This window comes from Hemibagrus wyckioides, linkage group LG20 (assembly GCF_019097595.1).
Source record: "Hemibagrus wyckioides isolate EC202008001 linkage group LG20, SWU_Hwy_1.0, whole genome shotgun sequence".
Classification (NCBI taxonomy): Eukaryota; Metazoa; Chordata; class Actinopteri; order Siluriformes; family Bagridae; genus Hemibagrus; species Hemibagrus wyckioides.
The window spans coordinates 16,418,726-16,438,714 of NC_080729.1; the positions used below are offsets into that span (position 1 = coordinate 16,418,726).

A 19,989-nucleotide genomic window follows, 5' to 3' on the forward strand; every position below is an offset into this window, starting at 1 on the left:
TTCTTTCTTCAGTCGTAAAGAAACGGTGTTTTTTGAGGAAAACATTTCAGGATTTTTCTCCATTTAGTGGACTTCAGTGGTGCCCGTGAGTTTGAACGTCCAAGATGCAGTTTAAATGCAGCTTCTACACCTCAATCCAAGCCAAGGAAGAAGGCTCTTATCTAGTGAAAAGATCGTCTAGCACTAGCTCTGGGATACACATCCGCGGCTCTACGTACTACGTAATCACATCGAAAGGTCAACCGTGACGGCGGAACTACAGACCCAGTGTTTACAAAAAGAACGTTCAAAGACCAAGGATGTGCAAATAAATCAAACGCACTTTTCTAACAAAAAGGTACATATAACTTTGTGTCAATCAACACACAACAACTTCGGAGCGCTCATCCTTCTTCACACTAGTAAACACTGGGTCTGTAGTTCCACCTACATCACGAGTGACCTTCCGACATGATTACGTAGTATGTAGCGTCGTGTCCCAGAGCTAGTGCTAGACGCTTTCGGGGTTAAAAGTATGCAATTTTTCTTAGAAAATGACCGATTGTTTGGCTAGATAAGAGTCTTCTTCCAGGGTTGGGATCGAGGTTTAGAGCTCTTTGAAGCTGCATTTAAACTGCATTTTGGAAGTTCACACTCGCGGGCACCATTGACGTCCACCATATGGAGAAAAATCCTGAAATGTTTTCGTCATTTCTTTACGACTGAAGAAAGAAAGACATGAACATCTCGGATGACAAAGGGGTAAGGAAATGATTTGTAGATTTTTGAAGTGAACTTCTCCTTTAAAAGCTCAAGAAGAGACAGGACGCCTCTACAGAGTGGCATGAAGATGTTCAGTTTAAGCAAATGTCTCCGACTAATCCCTGACATCTTCACAACAGCAACAAGTGAGTGTGTTAGTCAGGTATGCTCTGCATCCTCGTGTGTTTATGAGGAATGAAAGCCACACTGATCAGGTCTTCTTGACCACGTTAACGCTGAGCTGGAACATGCACTGAATCACGTAATCCACTCGCTGGTACAGGAGGAGCTGTCATATATCTGTGACATATTCAAGTAGAACAGCTCGGATTATTATATATTCCCTGGACACAATGGACTCGTCATGTCCTTTAGGGACACTGGCCTTATTTTCAAAAGCTGTATTTTACTGCTGCCTTTGGATATTTTCCCCTAATCAGATTCTGATCTACAGTGTATACATAAACCATTAAGAACCAGTACTCAGGCTGAGGTGTATTAAAGGAGCGGTTCGTATTTTTAAAGCCCTCTGCTGCCCCTGAGCCTCATATTTGACCCAATATACACGCTGCTGAAACTAAATACACCTGGTTTGTTGCCTTTTTGTAAGGAAATATGGCTGCTGTGATTTGGCTGGGAGCAGAAGTGATTTCTGGGCCAGAAAAAATATAAAAGTTAATATATAGTGCCTTTCTCAAGCAAGCTACTTTTGCAAATATTAGAAAAAATAAACATACATTTTGTGTGTGTCTGTTTAGTCAGCATGTTGTAAATCTCTCTCTCCCAGACAGACAAATGACTCTGTCTGTCTGTCTCTCTCTCTCTCTCTCTCTCTCTCTCATTTGACCTAACACCCACACACGCACACTGTTGAAACATGGAAGCTATGTGTTTCGGCTGGGAGCAGAAATCATTTCAGAGCCAGAAAAAATACAAAGCTTGAAATCAAGATACAAGGGTGCGAATGCTGAAATAATTGTATTTTAAAATGTTTATATAATTACTTTAAAGGCATGACATCATTATTACAGGTCTAAAAATGCTGAAAATCCCTAACAGCTCCTTTAAGCTAGCAGGTAGTCCGTGTTGAGTTACTCCTTGTGTTTATCTTTAAAAGAGAACATCGACTGACTCTGATTAAGAAAAAGAAGAAGAAGATATAATATATAGTGCCTTTCTCAAGCAACCCAACGTCGCTTTTACAAATATTGGAAAAAAATAAAGACAGATTTTGTGTGTGTGTGTGTTTGTGTGTTTGTGTTTGGTCAGCATGTTGTAAATCTTTCTCTCTCGCAGCCAGACAAATGAAGCAGAGGCGATTTTAGCTCATCTCTGCTCCAGGTTTAAGCACATGGTCCTTCATGAAAGGCTGTGACTGTTCATACTGCTGCCTCTGCAGTAAACACACACAGACACACACACAGACACACACACACAGCTTTACAGAGTAAGCATTATGTATTTAGTTTTTCCACGGTTTTCAGATTTACGATCCAAAGCAGACTCTCTCTCTCTCTCTCTCTCTCTCTCAAACAAAAACACACACACACACACATATACACACACTCTTCGAAATATTTCTGTACGTAGTATTCTGTTACACTGTGATGCTGTGAAGATCCGGGGATAAGCATGTGAAATAGGCCACTTTTATAAAGCACACACACCCCCTGGCTTCTCCAGTTTGACCTTGGAGTGTTTACACACACACACACACACACACACAGAGAGAGAGAGCAGGAGCTGTGAGAATCATGCTGTGTGTTCCTGGAGCTGATTTACTGCATTTCTGTATTTCTCGGCTAAAGAGAACAACTATAGATCAGTGCACTGGTTGTTGTGTAGTGTGTGAAATCACAAGCTTTATCGATTGTGTGTGTGTGTGTGTGTGTTAAACATTTAAAATGTTTCTAATTTTCTTTATTCACTTCCCAAACAGCATTTATGGAATTGTCACTGATGATGAACGTTATTTGAGGATATCATGTCCGGTTCATGTGGTGGTGAATTAGATCAGTTAAATCAGATCTGTTTCCAGCTTTACTGTGATAAAGGAAACTGGTCCAGATGGAGAAACTGGAACTGGAACTCGAGCTTTTATTATTTGTCTTTTCAAGCTTTGTACTGAAAGTGGTGTATTGTGTGTGTGTGTGTGTGTGTGTGTGTTTGTTTCAGACGCCGCTGGTAAGAAGCCCTGTATAACTGAGGTGAGTGTTACTGAGGAAATGTATTCAATAAAACAAAAAACATGCTGATTATTAATGCATCTCTCTCTCTCTCTCGCTCTCTCTCTCTCTCTCTCTCTCTCTCGCTCTCTCTCGCTCTCTCTCTGTTTCTCTCTATGCCTATGCCTCTCTCTCTGTTTCTCTCTATTTTTGTCTCTCTGTCCCTCCGTCTGTTTTCTGTCTCTCTCCCTCTCTCTCTCTGTTTCTCTCTATTCTTGTCTATCTGTCCCTCCTTCTGTCTGTCTCTCTCTCTCTCTCTCTCTCTCTCTATCATCGTCTCTCTCCCTCTATCATCGTCTCTCTCCCTCTTTTCTCTCTCTCTCTCTCTCTCTCTATGTCTATGTCTCTCTCTTTCTCTGTTTCTCTCTCCCTCCATCTCTCTCTTCCTCTCTTCCCCTCTCTCTCTCTCTCACTCTCTCTCAGATGCCGTCCTCATCCTGCCACCCCGGCTCCGGCCCTGAGAAGAAGATTGGCCATCGGAGGGTTGATGCCTCAGGGGAGACCACGTACAAAAAGGTCAACCTGCTACACACCTTCAGCATCCTACTCATAATGTCTTTAGCATCCTTTCCTATCCTCATTCATTAAACCCTGTTCACATGTGACCATGAGTGCACATAGATTTTTAGTGCAGAAGTTTGACCCCTTTGTCCGTCTCCGACCCACAGACCACCTCTTCAGCCTTGAGAGGTGCGATCCAGCTGGGCATTGGCTACACGGTGGGCAACCTGAGCTCCAAACCCGAGAGAGACGTGCTCATGCAGGATTTCTATGTGGTGGAGAGCATCTTCTTTCCAAGGTGTGTGTGTGTGTGTGTGTGTGTGTATATTTATGGACAGACTTGCTGTGTTTTCACTGAGAAGATTGTTTTACTATCTCAAGTTCTTACAGCACTGAACTTTAACTCTCCAGCAATGAAAAGCTTTACAAATCATAATGCAGCTATCATTTTGGATAGCTTTGCTTTCAGATGTTTAGCATGTAAATAAACATGTAATAGTACAATAATAACCTGTATTATACACATGAAGCAAAACACAACTGCCATATTATTATATAGGTTATAACCAGTCTATGCAGATTCCTTCCAAAAATGCTATGTAATCATTTTCTTTATTGAAATCCATTGTGTTTCTGTAACCTGTTTATATGAAGCCTTTAGCATCCAAGTGCAAGCTAAAGAAACAATCCGTATTCTGGTTCTCTGATCTGGCTTTTCTCTGTGTCTCAGTGAGGGCAGTAATCTGACTCCAGCGCACCACTACCCAGACTTCAGGTTTAAAACCTACGCCCCTGTGGCGTTCCGCTACTTCCGAGAACTCTTCGGGATTCGACCCGACGACTACCTGGTGAGCAGAACACTTCGGTTTATATCACACACTGAATATCACACACACACACACACTTCTGTAAACATTATACACCAAGTGACCCAAGTTCATACCATGCTAATTTGTTCAAGATTATGGAATATTTTAGTCATATCAACGGGGAAAGAGTCATCAGTCTAAACCCAGAGATCTTTTATATCATGTGCAGTGATACAAAACAGATCTGTGCTGATCCTGACCTCAGATCTGTGTGTCACGGTACGCAGGTCGATCCTCTGAAAGCTTCCACCGACAAGTTATGCTGAACATCCCAGGTGTGGGTAATGACACGTCTAAGCTCTGTGTCAGTCAACGTGACACACGTGAGGATAAAATACGTCGATGCATGCGAAACAAACAACATCAAATTCCAGCCGTGTCAAATGTCAGCGCTGACCTCAGCAATGACACTCACAATCAATACATCATTACCTAAAAAAAAAAAAAAAAATATCGACGGATGCGTGGACCAGAGCATCACATCAGCACATGTGTCTTCTGTCTTCTGCTGTTGTAGCACCAGATGCTGAACAAATACAAATAGACAACGTCATGTGATTTCCAGGGCTTTGTTTGTTCAGCTCAAAAGGGCTGTGTGTGTTTGTGTCTGCGTTTGGGTTTGTGTGTGTTTATAGGGTGCAGTTTCCTGGCTAGAAGCTACAATCCAGCTCAATTATGCCCCAGAACAGCTGTGTCATGGGTTTATCCAAATGAAAGCTTAGGGAATGACAATAAATAGAAGTGTTCAAGAGGGAATATTAAACCTCGCCTTTATAGTAATTCAGTATTAACAGTATTAATAAAGAGGAAACAAATAATCATGACATATTGTAGCCTCAGCATGTTTTTTTTTTGCCTTGCAATCATTAAATAGTGACTTTTTCAATAACTTATTGATTTTCATTCAGAAACATCACAGTTGCAGGACAGATGCTGAAGTATCCCGGAAGCTGCGCTGCTACAGTTTAGCACACTGAAGTTGATTATTTTCCTTTAAAGGCACATCCCAGAGTGTTTTCTTCCGTTTATACCTTTTAAAATATTCTATTTATTGATTCTACAATTTTTATTCATTTTTAATTACATTCAATTTAATGTCATCATATCAATGATGATACATTTTTCTTACAGAAATAACAATGTTTATTAAATCTGGTTAATGCATTATTAGTCATGGGCTTTATGGAGCCATACACCGATCAGCCATAACATTATGACTGCTGACAGGTGAAGTGAATAAGACTGATGATCTCCTCATCATGGCACCTGTTAGTGGGTGGGATATATTAGGCAGCAAGTGAACATTTTGTCCTCAAAGTTGATGTGTTAGAAGCAGGAAAAATGGGCAAGCGTAAGGATTTGAGCGAGTTTGAAGGGTCAAACTGTGATGGCTATAAGACTGGATCAGAGCATGTCCAAAACTGCAGCTCTTGTGGGGTGTTCCCGGTCTGCAGTGGTCAGTATCTGTCAAAAGTGGTCCAAGGAAGGAACAGTGGTGAACCAGAGACAGGGTCATGGGCGGCCAAGGCTCACTGAGGCATGTGGGGAGCGAAGGCTGGCCCATGTGATCCGATCCAACAGACAAGCTACTGTTGCTCAAATTGCTGAAGAAGTTAATGCTGGTTCTGATAGAAAGGTGTCAGTATACACAGTGCATGACGGGTCAGGGCTTTTTTGGCAGCGAAAAGGTGGTATTGACACAATATTAGACAGGTGGTCATAATGTTGTGCCTAGTCAGTGTACATTAGACAGAGTGTATGAATATAATGCTTATAGCTGACTCTACTGTCAGAGCTGCTGTTATGGAAAATTAACCAACCAGAGAATTCAACCATATAAAAAGTGATGTTTAAATCACAATCGTCTGAAGTGGTTAGTGGCACATTGGTGATGATAACAGTTCTTAAAGATTCATTCACCGCTGTTACTGCTGAGGCGACACATCCTGCAGTCGTGTCCAGAGGAGAAAAGGGAATAGAAAAAGACTTTTATTGCTCTATGATACATTCTAGTATATTGGAGTTAAAGATAAAGACTCTGTCTCTCTCTCTCTCTCTCTCTCTCTCTCACACATACACACACACACACTTTTTCTCCAATGTTTCCATACACGGTTGTATTAACAGTAGTTCTTCAATCCTCGAGGAAATTATTAAGAGAAAGAAAAACAATCATGCACGATGGAGCTGTTATAGAAATATTATGATTCACTTGAGAGCTTGTTATGACAGTGTGGATGCCGAGCGTAATGCATTGTGTGTGTGTGTGCGCGTGTGTGCGTGTGTGTGTGTGTGCACGCACTTCACCTGGGGATTATCACAGCGACGCACTCTCTAAAGCATTCACTGGTACAAAGAACGAAATGGTTAAATTGTTTATTTATGTACTAATAATAGAAATGTGCTTTTTTAATTCAGTCAAATTATATCAAGCGTCTATCTTTATTTAGATTAAACATAATATACAGTAAATATGACAGGCTCTAGCTAAAAAATTGTTTTTAATTAGTTTATTAGTTTTCAGATCATGAAGAACATCTCGGAATATAAATTTTACATTTAATAGCTCGTTTAATTGCTTGTAATTGATATTGTTATAATCTTTTCATAGTACAGGTTTAATAGTGATTATTAATGAAGAAAAGATAAACAATTCTATTATCATCTAACGTGTAATCATCCCACATTGAATTATTTTATTATATTCCCAGATTATCCACACACGTGACTATGAAGATGTTTACAGTGTTGTCTCCATCTCTCTATAGTACTCTTTATGTAATGAGCCCCTGATCGAGCTGTCAAACCCCGGTGCTAGTGGATCCATCTTCTACGTTACCCGTGACGACGAGTTCATCATCAAAACTGTACAGCATAAAGAGGCGGAGTTTCTGCAGAAACTGCTTCCTGGGTACTATATGGTGAGTTTACTATATCACCACTTCTTACCTCCCTCTTTCTGCACCCCTAATGTTTTGTTGTGCATTCGGAGATGCTTTTCTGATCACCACAGATGTAAGGAGTAGTTCTTTGAGTTACTGTTGCTTGATAAGTGTGAATATATGGGTTAGTGCGTAAAGAAGGATTCCAATTTTTCCAATTGTTCAGTTCATTATTTGAGAAATATTTTGCACACACACAATAGCCAAATTATTAATATTATTATGAGTGATATTAAATATTTATGAAACACTATACAGTTTTTAGACTCCTGGTGAGGTAGCGGCAGGATCCAGTGCTCTCGTTGCCGCGGCCTGGGTTCGATTCCCGGGCAGGGCGCTAACCCAGCCACTGAAGAGTTAACTCTCAGTGCCAGTTCCAAGCACGGATTAAATGTGAGGGTTGCGTCAGGCAGGGCATCTGGTGTAAAACCTGTGCCAAATTGAAACATGCGGACCAGATGATCCGCTGTGGCAACCCCAAATATCTTCCTTATAAATAAAATAAAGTGTTAACCCTTTGACAGGGGCAACCATGTTTTGGCCTATCTACACCAATCAGACTTAACATTATGAGCAGTGACAAGTGACATGAATAAGACTGATGATCTCCTCATCACAACCTGTTAGTGGGTGGGATATATTAGGCAGCAAGTGAACATTTTGTCCTCAAAGTTGATGTGTTAGAAGCAGGAAAAATGGGCAAGTGTAAGGATTTGAAAAGTTTGACAAATTGTGATGGCTAGGATCCCGTTCTCTTGTTGCTGTGGCCTGACTTCGAATTTCCGGACAGGGCCCTAACCCAGCCACTGAAGAGTTAACTCTCAGTGCCGGTCCCAAGCCCGGATTAAATGGGAGGGTTGCGTCAGAAAGGGCATCCGGTGTAAAACTTGAAACATGCGGACCGAATGATCCTCTGTGGCGACACCGAACAGGGAGCAGCCGAAAGAACAACAACATACAGTTTTTACACTCATTTGAATCATTGAATGTATTAAATTTGTACTCTGGTCATTATTATTACTTCTGTCACACAGAATTACATTTATACCACCACACTCACTCAGATTCTACAATCATATTATCCAGTGTATGAACTGAGGAATTTACTAAAACAAGGTACCAGGTTAGCACTGTTCCACGCTGTACATTTAATGTCCTGTAATCAGCTACAGTCTGCCGTTTACGTTCTCGCCTTGGCTCTTCCACTGACCAGACTGTATCTAATGGAGTGGGAGTTGAATTCATTGAAGTGAATTAAACGAGTGGGTGGCAGCAAATGACTCACTATGCACCATGCAAACTCTGCAAAGCGAGAAGCTTCCACAGCTCCTCCTGACCTGGACTTTTTCCAGCACATCATTAAGAAGGATTAGCGTGGCCTTGGTACACTAGTGCCTCAACCGTGTGAGGTGTTAACAGAGCCGGGAGCGTGCCTTTTAGTACCGAGAGTAAACGATACTGTCAAGTACAAGTGCTTGCTGGGAACTTAACTAGAGCATTTTAGCTGATAAACTGATCAGATCAGCACTGTCTCCATGGTAGCCAAAGCATCCAAGTGCCTCTTGGTCATTTCTGGACTAGGATGATATACCTCACAGTGATTACAGACAGACTGTAGAACTGTAACCTAACCTGTATAATGTAAAATGCGATATGCCCGGGGTCTCAGGTTTATCTGCAAAGGACCAGTTTGGCTGCAGGCTTTCACTGTAACCAAGCAGGACCTGTATTCCACTCATTTAATCAGTTCACTTAATCTCCAGGTCAGGTGTGCCTTCTGTTCAGCTGGAATGAAAGCATGTCCTTTGAGGATAAGACTGTAGACCTTTGTTGCATAATTAAGAGAGCAGGACAACACCAGTGCACCTACTTTCCCTATTCTCCACTTCCTTTCTTCTCTTTTACTTGGCTGCCTTTCCTTGCTGTCCTGTCCTGTCTCTTAGCTTCCCTCCCTTTTAATTCTTTTAATTTCCTTCTCTTCCTTTGCATTGCCTTTCTTTACATTGTTTATTTATATTTTCCTTCGCCTCGCCTCCCTTCTAGAATCTGAACCAGAACCCACGGACACTGCTCCCTAAATTCTTCGGCCTGTACTGCATACAGTCTGGTGGGAAGAACATCCGGATCGTGGTAATGAACAACGTTCTGCCACGTGTCTTCCGCATGCACCTGAAGTTTGACTTGAAGGGCTCCACATATAAGCGCAGAGCATCCAAGAAGGAAAGAGAGAAAGCGAAGCCTACCTTTAAAGACCTGGACTTTATGCAAGATGTGCCTGATGGATTACTGCTGGACACAGACACTTACAACGCCCTGGTCAAGACCCTGCAGAGGGATTGCCTGGTTAGTGTGTGTGTGTGTGTTGGTCTGTATTACTGTGTGGGTTTCACTTTAATAAAAAATATGAGCTGTAAAGAATAAAGAATATTGCTGTATGTTTGAAGAGATTTATGATTGTTGATTATATTTTGAAGCTGGAGACATAGTGCCTTGTGTGTGTGTGTAGGTGTTAGAAAGCTTTAAGATCATGGACTACAGCCTGCTCCTGGGTGTCCACAATGTGGACCAAGCTGAGCGTGAGCAGCAGACGGAGGGTTCTCAGAGCAGCAGTGATGAGAAAAAGCCTGCAGCTCAGCGAGCACTTTACTCCACAGCAATGGAGTCCATTCAGGGAGGAGCTACATGCGGAGACTCCATTGACACGGAGGATACGTAAGCATGCACATTACATTTACATTTACAATTCTGGCATTTGGCAGATGCCCTTATTCACAGCGACTTACAATTCATCACGTTTTTTGTACAACTGAGCAATTGATGGGTTAAGGGCCTTGCTAAGGGGCCCAGCACTGGCAGCTTGTTGGACCTTGGATTTGGAACTCCAGTAGTCCAACACCTTAACCACTAAGCTACCACATCCCACATTAGCAAAATCGCACACATTTAGGGGTATAATGTTCCTTAAAAATTTATGTACACCCATTTCCTGTCTTTGATTAGCATCCCTGTGTTTTTCCTATGCATTCAGTTTAAATGTTGATATTTTTGCCACGTTTTGAGTGAAAATGCTATTATAATGTAAGGTAAATGGTTTTGAATGGAAAATCTGAACTATTCTGTGTAATATGCGATCAATTTTTGCATATTCTTTTGAAGGGTGATTCAGAAATGAAAAATGCATGGATATATGATTCAGGCCACACACTAACCTTAGCTAGTGAGCTGCTACAAGCATTTACATTAAAAATAAGTCTCATGCCGGGAGGATCTCTGTACAGTCACATGGGGGGATGAATCCATCCTGAAGGTCACAGTATAATTCACGGTCTGGGTCAGAAAAGAGGTATTTAGTGAACGTGTATGTTGTTGTGAGAACATATTTACGGCCATTAAAGGGTTTGATTTTGTCATTAATGGGATTTTTGTGAAAGTTGATTTAATAAGAAGGAACTTAGAATGTGGATGATATAATATGAAGGATATAATGGCACTGGGTAACAGATGAGCCATCTGTTTCCTTTTCTCTCACGTTTCACAGAATGGGGGGAATCCCAGCAGTGAGTGGGAAAGGCGAGAGGCTGCTGCTCTTCATTGGCATCATAGATATTCTGCAGTCTTACAGGTACAGTGTATTTTTGTGATATTTTTAAAAAATAAATGAGTACGCACTCGGTCCCAGTCTCTACGATTATCCACATACAGTAGTACGTAACTCTTTTTTTTTATCTAACATAATACATCTTGACATTCATGAGCTGTCCTGCAGGGTATGGTGTCAGCTCGTGTAAAATGCACTCTTACGTAATCACTGAGTGAGGAGGGGAAAAAAACACACACATTACCCTGTATTGATTTTGTATTGCTGATCCTGGCTGGCGAGCAGCATCTCAATAAAACACATGTTTTTATCTTTGCAGACTCATTAAGAAGCTGGAGCATACATGGAAAGCACTGGTCCATGATGGAGTAAGTGTGACAAGAATGAGCCCATGAGTTCACAGCATCTGCAGCACTGGTTTATTGCTGTCTTCCATCTACTGCAGCACTTTCTCTAATGCAGATCATAGCCTTTGTGTGTGACAGAGAAAGAGTTTATCTCTCTTTCAGGATAAATATCTATTAATTATCACAATAAAACATTAAATATAAAAAAATGCTCAAAGTTCAATAATGTGCTAAATATAGAAATAACCTATTTATATATATATATGGCCAAATTGTGATGGCTAGACGACTGGATCAGAGCATGTCCAAAACTGCAGCTCTTGTGGGGTGTTCCCGGTCTGCAGTGGTCAGTATCTATCAAAAGGGGTCCAAAGGAAGGAACAGTGGTGAACCAGCAGGAGTGTCTAAAGGTGAAGGCTGGCCCGTGTGGTCCGATCCAGCAGACGGGCTACTGTTGCTCAAATTGCTGAAGGAAGGTGTCAGAATACACAGTGCATCACAGTTTGTTGTGGTTTGGCAGCAAAAGGGGGACGAACACAATATTAGGCAGGTGGTCATAATGTTATGCCTGGTCATATAAGTATATTTAAGCATATTATAATATTATACAGGAACTACTGTGGATCATTTCATTAGTATTAATTAGCAAAACTAATTGGATCATTATTCTTTCAAACATGGTTCTAAGTAGTTTCTTTAAGAAAGCCAGAACGATTAACGGTCTTTATATATACCAATATAATCTGCATACTTATCAAAGTTAATGCAGAATCCGCAATCAAAATAAAAGTCAGTAAACTTCAGTGTTTGTTACTGTTGCGCTTAAAGACACTTCAGTATAAGTTTACAGTACATAAAAGCTCAACGTAATGCAGTAGTTACTGTAATACTGGATGTCAGCAGGCGGTCCCTGTCTGTCTCCTGGCTGTGGAGGTAAATTATTAAAACCAGACACCATCTGGATGGCATGGTGCCCTGCCGGGTAATCCCACTCTCTGGGCTCATGTATCTGCGAATAACAACAAGAAGAGTGGGTGTATGCGTAGCATCGGGCTGCTGAAGATGATCCGAAACACGTGTGGCTCTTAGATACAGATCTGTTGGGTTTGGTTTTCCACCAAAGCCTGGAGATAGAATCTCTTTGTGGCTTAAATGAGTGTTTCTTTCCACTTCTTTTTTAACTTTAACTGTCATTTCTCCTCTCCTCTGTCTGTCTCATTATGTCTGCTCTTTTTCTCTGTCTCTGTAGGATACAGTATCGGTGCACAGGCCAAACTTCTATGCTGACCGGTTCTACAAGTTCATGAGTTCTACAGTATTCAAGAAGAGCTCCTGTAAGAACCGCACACAGTGCAACACTTTTCATCCTCCTGTATTCAACCCAGTAATATCACACAGGATATACAGTATACAGTAAATACTATTGAGGGCCAACCCTTTCTGAATTCAAGTCTACGAATTTCCAGCATATTTTCCAACGAAAATATAGACACCTTAAATACTTTTTTACAGTGCATTATGCCTACATAATTGTTTTAATAACCAAGGTTTAAATACTTGGTGTGGTAATGCTGTGGTTTTATATTGCTATAAATCATGCAAAGTATATTTCAGCTCCCAAAACCACTAACTTCCTGCTTCTCATTAGGATCAACACACAAAGGCAGTTTGAGTGAAACTGATGCATTCTTCAGCTATTTATCCTTCATATAGCACACAACCACCGACCGTCCTGGTAAAAACAAAACAGTTTTGGAAACTCTCGGGACGAGACGGCCATTTCTCATTTCATTTGCCAATGGCAGTGACCTCAAATGTTCCCAGCTATTTAAACTGGTGCAAGGCAGACGTGTGCTCATCTCCAACACACTGCAGTGTATTTTCAGGGTCGAGTCTGCTTGGCCACTGATTCATGTATTTTCTTGGCTTTGATGCTTTGCCCATTTCTTGGAAATGACCGCTAGAGACGGTCGTTCATCATCTGGAAAGCACTTTAGGTGTACACGATCCTAAAAGGACTAAAAGACAAGTGTTTAATACAAGTTTTTTTTCTGCACTTTATTAATTCGCTCCAGCACTGAAGTCCTCTCCCTCCAAGAAGAGCCGCAATGCACTGACAGTGCCCAAGCATAGTGGGCCTGGGGCAGCCTGGTCAGCCAGTCAACTTCCTTCAGAGAGAGACCACCACATCTATGACCTGAGAGGAGCGCGTAGCTTTCCTGTGCTGGAGAACGACGGTAGGTTGCTAATCAGCCTTTCACTCCTTGTACGCTTGGAGGATTGAATAGGTTTTAATAGGAATTCTGTGTTCCGCATTGTTTCTCTCAGGTCTGCAGCCATGTACTCCTCCATCATTTGAGGAGGCCACCACAGCCTCGGTTGCCACCACGCTGTCCTCCAACACGTCCATATCGATCCCAGAGCGATCCCCTTCTGACACAGCAGAGCACCCCCGTTACAGGTATTCACTCGTTTCACTCTCCTTTCACATTTTATATTATTTATTAAAAAACTCAACACAAATCCATCAATTAATACTCATTCTGTTATGACGAAGGAAATGCCACGGTTTGGTAACAGGCTGCTCTGTCTGTTACCAAAACAGGTGGAAGATTTTAGTTTAGCTTCTGCTGACATTTACACACAACAGTGTTTAAGAAATGATAAGGACCAGTGACTGGATCATCTGCTTGCTAGTGTGAACATAAAAATGTCAGCATGCTTCCCTTTGCTAGTCATGCAGGCAGTGTTTAGAGTTAGGACTTTTATTGTTGTGCCTTGGAAAAGGTTCAGCACAGTTCAAACCGGTTAAACATAACAAACACTATACTGTAAAAACAGCTGCTTAGTTATGAGACAAACAAAATACCCTGACTCTTTTTTTGTGTGTGTGTGTTTGTGTGTGTATTTGTCAACCATCTGATTCCTCAGGAGGCAAACCATGTCTTTAAAAGACAGTGATGGAAGGTGTGTTGAGAAATAGGACCCAAAGCTATAAGAATATATTTTGATTAAAGTTGCTTTGTTTTTAAGTGCAGAAAAGTAAGTGTGTGTGTGTATGATTGTGTGTGTGTGTGTGTTTTCTGGTGTTCAGGATGGTTGATGTCCATGAGGAGGACCAGCAGACTATCACAGTGCAGGTGGAGGTTAAGAGACAGACAGAAGATGAAGAGGAGAAAGACGAGCCAGTGATGGAGCAGAAAGTAGAGTTTGACGCTGACTGTGTGTTCTCCTTTACACCACCTCCTAGAGAGAGCAGGTGAGTATACACACATTACACCCCTCACTGCTCCTTTCCCTAAAAGCCTTGTCATATTCAGCGTTCTTCTCTAAATGTGTCTAATAATTCCGTCCTGTTCCTCTGTATCACAAACTGTGCTCTGTGTTCATTATCTAGACTTCAAACACGAGCACAGCCCTCTCTCTCTGTTCCCTCAGCTCAACCACCTCTGACAGCCTTATGAAATAAATCCCAGGATCTATGAATATGAATCTGGCATCATTCCCACATCCTCAAAGCTTCTTTAATAGCTTAATATCTCTAATGTCTCTCGCCACCTCACCAACTGCTTGTAATCTAGCCAGACAGCATGGGTGAGATTTCAGTTTTTCAGCGAGGAAATTATTGCTCAGAATCCCAAATCATTAGTTTTACGTTTGAAGAGGCAGTAGCAGCTCAAAAGGTTAAGGCTCTGCGTTGTTGATCAGATGGTCAGTGGTTCAGCACTGTAAAACTGCCCCAGTGGGGCTCTTGGGTGTGGCCCTTAATGTTCTTTTAACCAGGGGTGCTGTATCATGTGTTCTGACCCCCAACCTTCTAAGCTGGGATATGCTAAGTAAAGAATTTCACTGTGCTGTAGTATGTGTATGAGACAAATAAAGTTTTATCCTTCTTGTTGTTGGCTATGATAGCTAGCTCAGGGATAATTGTTGGTTGTTTGTTTACACAGAAATATTTTTAAAAATGTCTGATTGAAATGAACCAATTTACACGATCAGAATCAGCCATTTAAGAAGCATTGCATTTTTTTTTATCTCCGCTTTTCATGTGCCCAAAGCAACTTTTTGTATTTGTTGGAAACACTCTGAAAGTGAAATTTTCTTAATTCCTCATCAATACATTCTAAACATCTTTATTCACTTCCTCTAATATTAACCATGTTCAGACATGACCTGTTGTCACGGCGACCGTTTCTGTGTTTGGCGAGTTTGGAATTAGAGACTAGGCTTCAATAGAGTGGGAGGTGAGACCAGACGAGCATATGGTCCTGAGGGCTTTAGTGTGCACTGCTGCTGAAAGCTCAATCAGCCATCTGCCTGCAGTCACCTCTCCTGCTGTTAATGCACCGCACAGGGAGAAATGCACGCTAACTTTATTCTCTCCTGTTCCCTTTATCTCCTAGCCCCCTGGCTTTTTAATTCAGCATGTGAACGAAATTACAAATACAAGCCCACTGGAGTGAAATTTGTTGTCTCTTTCACTATCTTTTATTTTATATGAATTAGAAATGGAGACTACATCACCTTTCTTTCTTCTTTTTCTTATTAGCCGTGTAATACTGATACCACACACAATATGAGATGCTTGGCTCCTTAAATAAATTGAGATATTAGTATGATGCAGATGTGAAATTATCTATAAATGTGATGCAGCATCAGTTTGTTGTAATGTACTGGAAGGTACTAACTGTGTATGTAGTTTAATGTTTATTGTAAAAAGTAGCCAGAGGTCAGTTGACAGTAAAATTGTGCAAGTTGAAGGACCCAGAGCTTTTAAATGAAATGAACTGCAAGAGTCAAGTCAAGGAGCTTTTATTGTTGTTTCAACCATATATAGCTGACGCAGTACAATGAGACAACGGACCATGGTGAAGCAACATAACAAGATACAGCTACAAAAACAAAACAACAACAAAGAGCTAAGGACAGAAATATTTCCTAGCTACATAAAGTGCAACGTGTGCACCCTGGTGCAAGTATAACCATTGTAAATTTGACAGAAATAACAAGATGACTTTAGAATGACCTTAAAATGACTGAGGTCGCTTGTGTGTCCATGTGTCCCAGTGTGCCTGGGGAAGCCGATGTCCTCTCCATGCAAGAAATCAGAGAGACTGAGATTCTGGACGATATCATCCCAGAGATAGTCGACCATCCACAGGTAGCAGATCTCCTTCCACCTGCATCGCCACTGGCAACCGTCTCTCTCGAGGATGTCGCCCTGGAAACAGGCACCGATGCAGAAGCATCAGCCACCCTGGAGTCAGGAGCTCTGGATACGCAGGCTCTGAGCTCTGCGCTCGGCAGACACCAATCTCAGTCCCTCAGCCAGGCGTCTGTGGACGAGGAGGCTGTGCCAATCACCGATATCTATTTTGTAAGTCCTGTTTTGTAAGCATGTGCTGGCATTTGGCAGGGTGTGATGGCTTGTTGAGACAGTGATAATAACAGGGCTTTAGGTTTGTTTTCACCACAGGAACCTTTTTAAAGAAGCTCATGTGCAAGGCACATTTCTACTAGAAGCACCAGGGCTGTAGTAGATGTCTCAGTAGATCTCCAGGATAGTTCCTGAACTGTTTAGTTCTTCAAAAGACCTGGAACTTCTGTGGAAATGTGCATTTTTATACAAAGAGGGGAAAGTAACCAAGTTACATGTTCCACAGAGAAGCAGCTTGGATGATGTGGTGGAACTGTAAAGGTAAAACTGTGTGTCTGCATGCATTATTACTCAAAATACTCATACAGACCCTGACTTATTAAACTTCCATTAAATAATATCATTTATAATCATGTGCTTAAAGGGTTTTTTGGAGGTGACGAAAAAAGGAACCGTTTTCAGTAGAGACTCTTGGAAGAGGAAAAATTGAATAAAATAAAGTCAGAGATTTCTCAGGAAACTGAGACGTCATTTAAAGAAACCTTAATATATCTGTGGGTTTGATTTTCTTCAAATAGCAGAAACAGGCTTCAACAAATATAATACCTGCCTATTAGTTGTATTCCATTTCAACCCTAAAAATGTTAGAAAATGATTAGGGTTGGAAAAAATGGCAACATAGAAATGCTGCAAATTGCATATAAACTGAGATATTGACGAAATTCTTGCTTACGTGTAAGACGTTATCTTACAAAGACCCTTTTAGTATGGGCTGATTTAAAGTCTGAAAGTGTTTTAACTCACAGACTTTTAATAAATCAGGGTGTGTGTGTGTGTGAGTGTGAGTGATTGAGAGAGAAAGGTTTGCTGAAAAAACTTAACCAGCTTCATAGTTTTATCTGGGAGACTCACTCCAGTCACAATTCATCTGTCTTTTTGTTTCACTCTGTTTATGTGTCTCCCTTCATCAGCATCCCATTCATACCTTACACACCACATACAATCACTGCGTCCAAATAAGTATAAATAGTCTATCAGTAGCAGAAATGAGGATCATGATCTCCCCAAATCTCAACATTTTCACACAGAGGGGTTTGCAGGATCATTTTCACAGAGGTGCCAACATCAAGAGTTTTGTGGTGCATTTCTAAGTTCTCACCCCTTTCTACAGCAGTACAGGAGACATCTTCTTTTTCAGACCAAAGACAAATCAGATTCGTCTGGAAAAAAGGGATGTGACATTACACTGAGATTATCTTGTGGGTCAGTACAAAATAACGACCTAAACCTCTAGTCTCTGTGATCGATAATACCAAAAATACAGGATCTGCTTATCACATTATTATCACTAACTAGCGCTCAAACCAGATGTTTTATCTCTTTTTCAAAACCAAGAAAGTCTCATCCACTTACAAACACTAAAATGTGTTTTCATGGTAAAATCCAGTTCGTTTTGGTTTATTCTTTCTGCCTGCTAGGATTTTCCTGTTAGAAATGTTGGCACCTCTGTGTTGTGTGCCTTAACAGAGGAGCTCAGCAGAGGAGTATATCCAGAGCTCTTCAGATAAAAGGTGAAGCCTGTGAAACAACTTTCACCTACTGTTTACTCTCTCTCTCTCTCTCTCTCTCTCTCTGACATGTAACAGGTGTTAAAGCTCTTCCTTCTCCATACTATTGCCATGCCAAGAACTGGGTTTTGTGTTTTGCTGTGTCATGATTAAACAGTCCTGATTCAATCGGGTTGGTTTTTTTAAACTGTGTAAAAGTGTGAGTAATAGATACACACTAGAACCTCGGGGCAAATAGGTAAGTTTTCCACCTTCAGGACTTTTCACTTGTTTCTTCAAATCGTTTCTTATTAAATTCAAGCCTGAAAAAGAAAAAGAGGCTGATAACTGGAATTAATGCTTACATTACATCCTCCTTCATGGCTAAAATCTAGCAAGCTAACAGTGATGAGTGAGGTATATTTATCTCCTCAAACCAGCAAAGAGCTTCCTTTCATCAGGTTCATTTTTCATTATTTCTTTCTTTCATTTTTTTATTTATTTCATTGTCCTGTGATTGAACCCCCATCCTTTCATCTTCATCATGTTTTTTTGGGCTTTTATAAAAAATCTAAAAGCTTTTACATTTTTGATCTTCATCATCACTGAATATCTGTCTCTCTCTCTCTCTCTCTCTCTCTCTCTGTTATCTTTTCCTCCCACACCTTTTATTTCTTCTGTTTTTCATACCTCAATTTTCCTGTGAATTAACCCCCACCATCCTGCTTTCCACTGATTTGCCCTGTCCTGTTTTTGCTGTAAACCTCCAACACTCCCACTGTGTGTGTGTGTGTGTGACCAGTATGCCGAGGGGAGATACTGGGTGTATTCCCCTGTTTCTCATCGACGCAAGCTCACCTCGAGCTACGGCGACTTTGTAAGTGAACTAAAAGCCAGTGAGATTAGCCGTAGCTCTAGCAGCTGAGCCATAGCCGCCTTCATCACCACACCCATCAGTCTAGATGTCTGTTTACAGTACATAATAACCCTTCTGCTTCATGTGATCAGATTTCTCTTCTATTCAGCAAACAAAGACTTCTAGTTTTGATTAGAGTGATGTAAAAGTTCCTGAACGAATGTTTATGTAAATCGCCTCATGCTTTTGCTGTCTCTATCTGTCGCACTCTCGTCTCTCTATCTGTCTTTCTCTCATGCTGTCCGTGCTGCGTGGCCATCTGTCTGTGTGTGCGTACCTCTGTGACGCCCCCTGCTGTTGTGTTGATGGTGGAACAGCAGCCTCCAGAGGACAGGAGCTGGGTTTATTCCCCCCTCCACCATCGCTCCGAGTCTCAGCCCGTATCTGACGGAGAGAGCGAGGCAGTAAGTGTGGGATTCTGACTGAAATTACCCAAAAGCCTACACGACTCTCACTCTGGGTCCTCACGGAAAGAGACGTCCTTTTTTGGCTTTATTTCTGTGCTCATGCTTTCTTTCAGTTATTCACTCTTTTGTCCATTCATTCATTCATTCCTTTCTATAAAGCTTTTAACGCGCCCCGCTGTGGGGGGAAAAAACAATTATTAGTTATTCTGTCCGGGACATTTTATAGCAGGAATAGGTTCTGAAATTTTTGTGGATTTTCCACAACATGAAGTACGATATGTCGTTCTTTCAATAACAAAAATCTTGCACTGGCAAATTGCTGAGTAGTAGAAGCGGAATAAATCACTTGCTGTTACAAGAAACGTCTTGGTTGCAACAGTAACTCCTTTGTTGACTGTTGATTATTTACCTCTAACAGCTCACAGATGTATTCCTCACATATGAAACCTATAAACAGCTCTGGTTGTGCTCACACGCCGCCCTCTCAGAGTTCAGCTCTGTTTCATTAGCACTAGCAGC

At 41.3% G+C, this 19,989-nt stretch overlaps 1 protein-coding gene across 5 annotated transcripts in view; it reads left to right on the forward strand.

The window, feature by feature from the left end:
• The window catches only part of pip5k1cb (phosphatidylinositol-4-phosphate 5-kinase, type I, gamma b), a 39,391-nt gene that overhangs the window by 17,201 nt on the left and 2,201 nt on the right, over nucleotides 1-19,989 (forward strand). The window contains exons 2-17 of one of the 5 annotated variants that reach the window (XM_058418617.1): nucleotides 2,917-2,948; nucleotides 3,390-3,482; nucleotides 3,635-3,765; nucleotides 4,198-4,315; nucleotides 7,105-7,257; nucleotides 9,322-9,621; nucleotides 9,785-9,990; nucleotides 10,817-10,900; nucleotides 11,196-11,244; nucleotides 12,473-12,557; nucleotides 13,299-13,460; nucleotides 13,552-13,684; nucleotides 14,155-14,190; nucleotides 14,318-14,482; nucleotides 16,291-16,600; nucleotides 16,887-16,921. In XM_058418617.1, the coding sequence (XP_058274600.1) occupies nucleotides 2,917-2,948; nucleotides 3,390-3,482; nucleotides 3,635-3,765; nucleotides 4,198-4,315; nucleotides 7,105-7,257; nucleotides 9,322-9,621; nucleotides 9,785-9,990; nucleotides 10,817-10,900; nucleotides 11,196-11,244; nucleotides 12,473-12,557; nucleotides 13,299-13,460; nucleotides 13,552-13,684; nucleotides 14,155-14,190; nucleotides 14,318-14,482; nucleotides 16,291-16,600; nucleotides 16,887-16,919 (2,090 nt within the window). In that variant the 3' untranslated portion in view covers nucleotides 16,920-16,921. The other 4 variants (XM_058418614.1, XM_058418615.1, XM_058418618.1 and 1 more) reach the window with 4 other exon arrangements.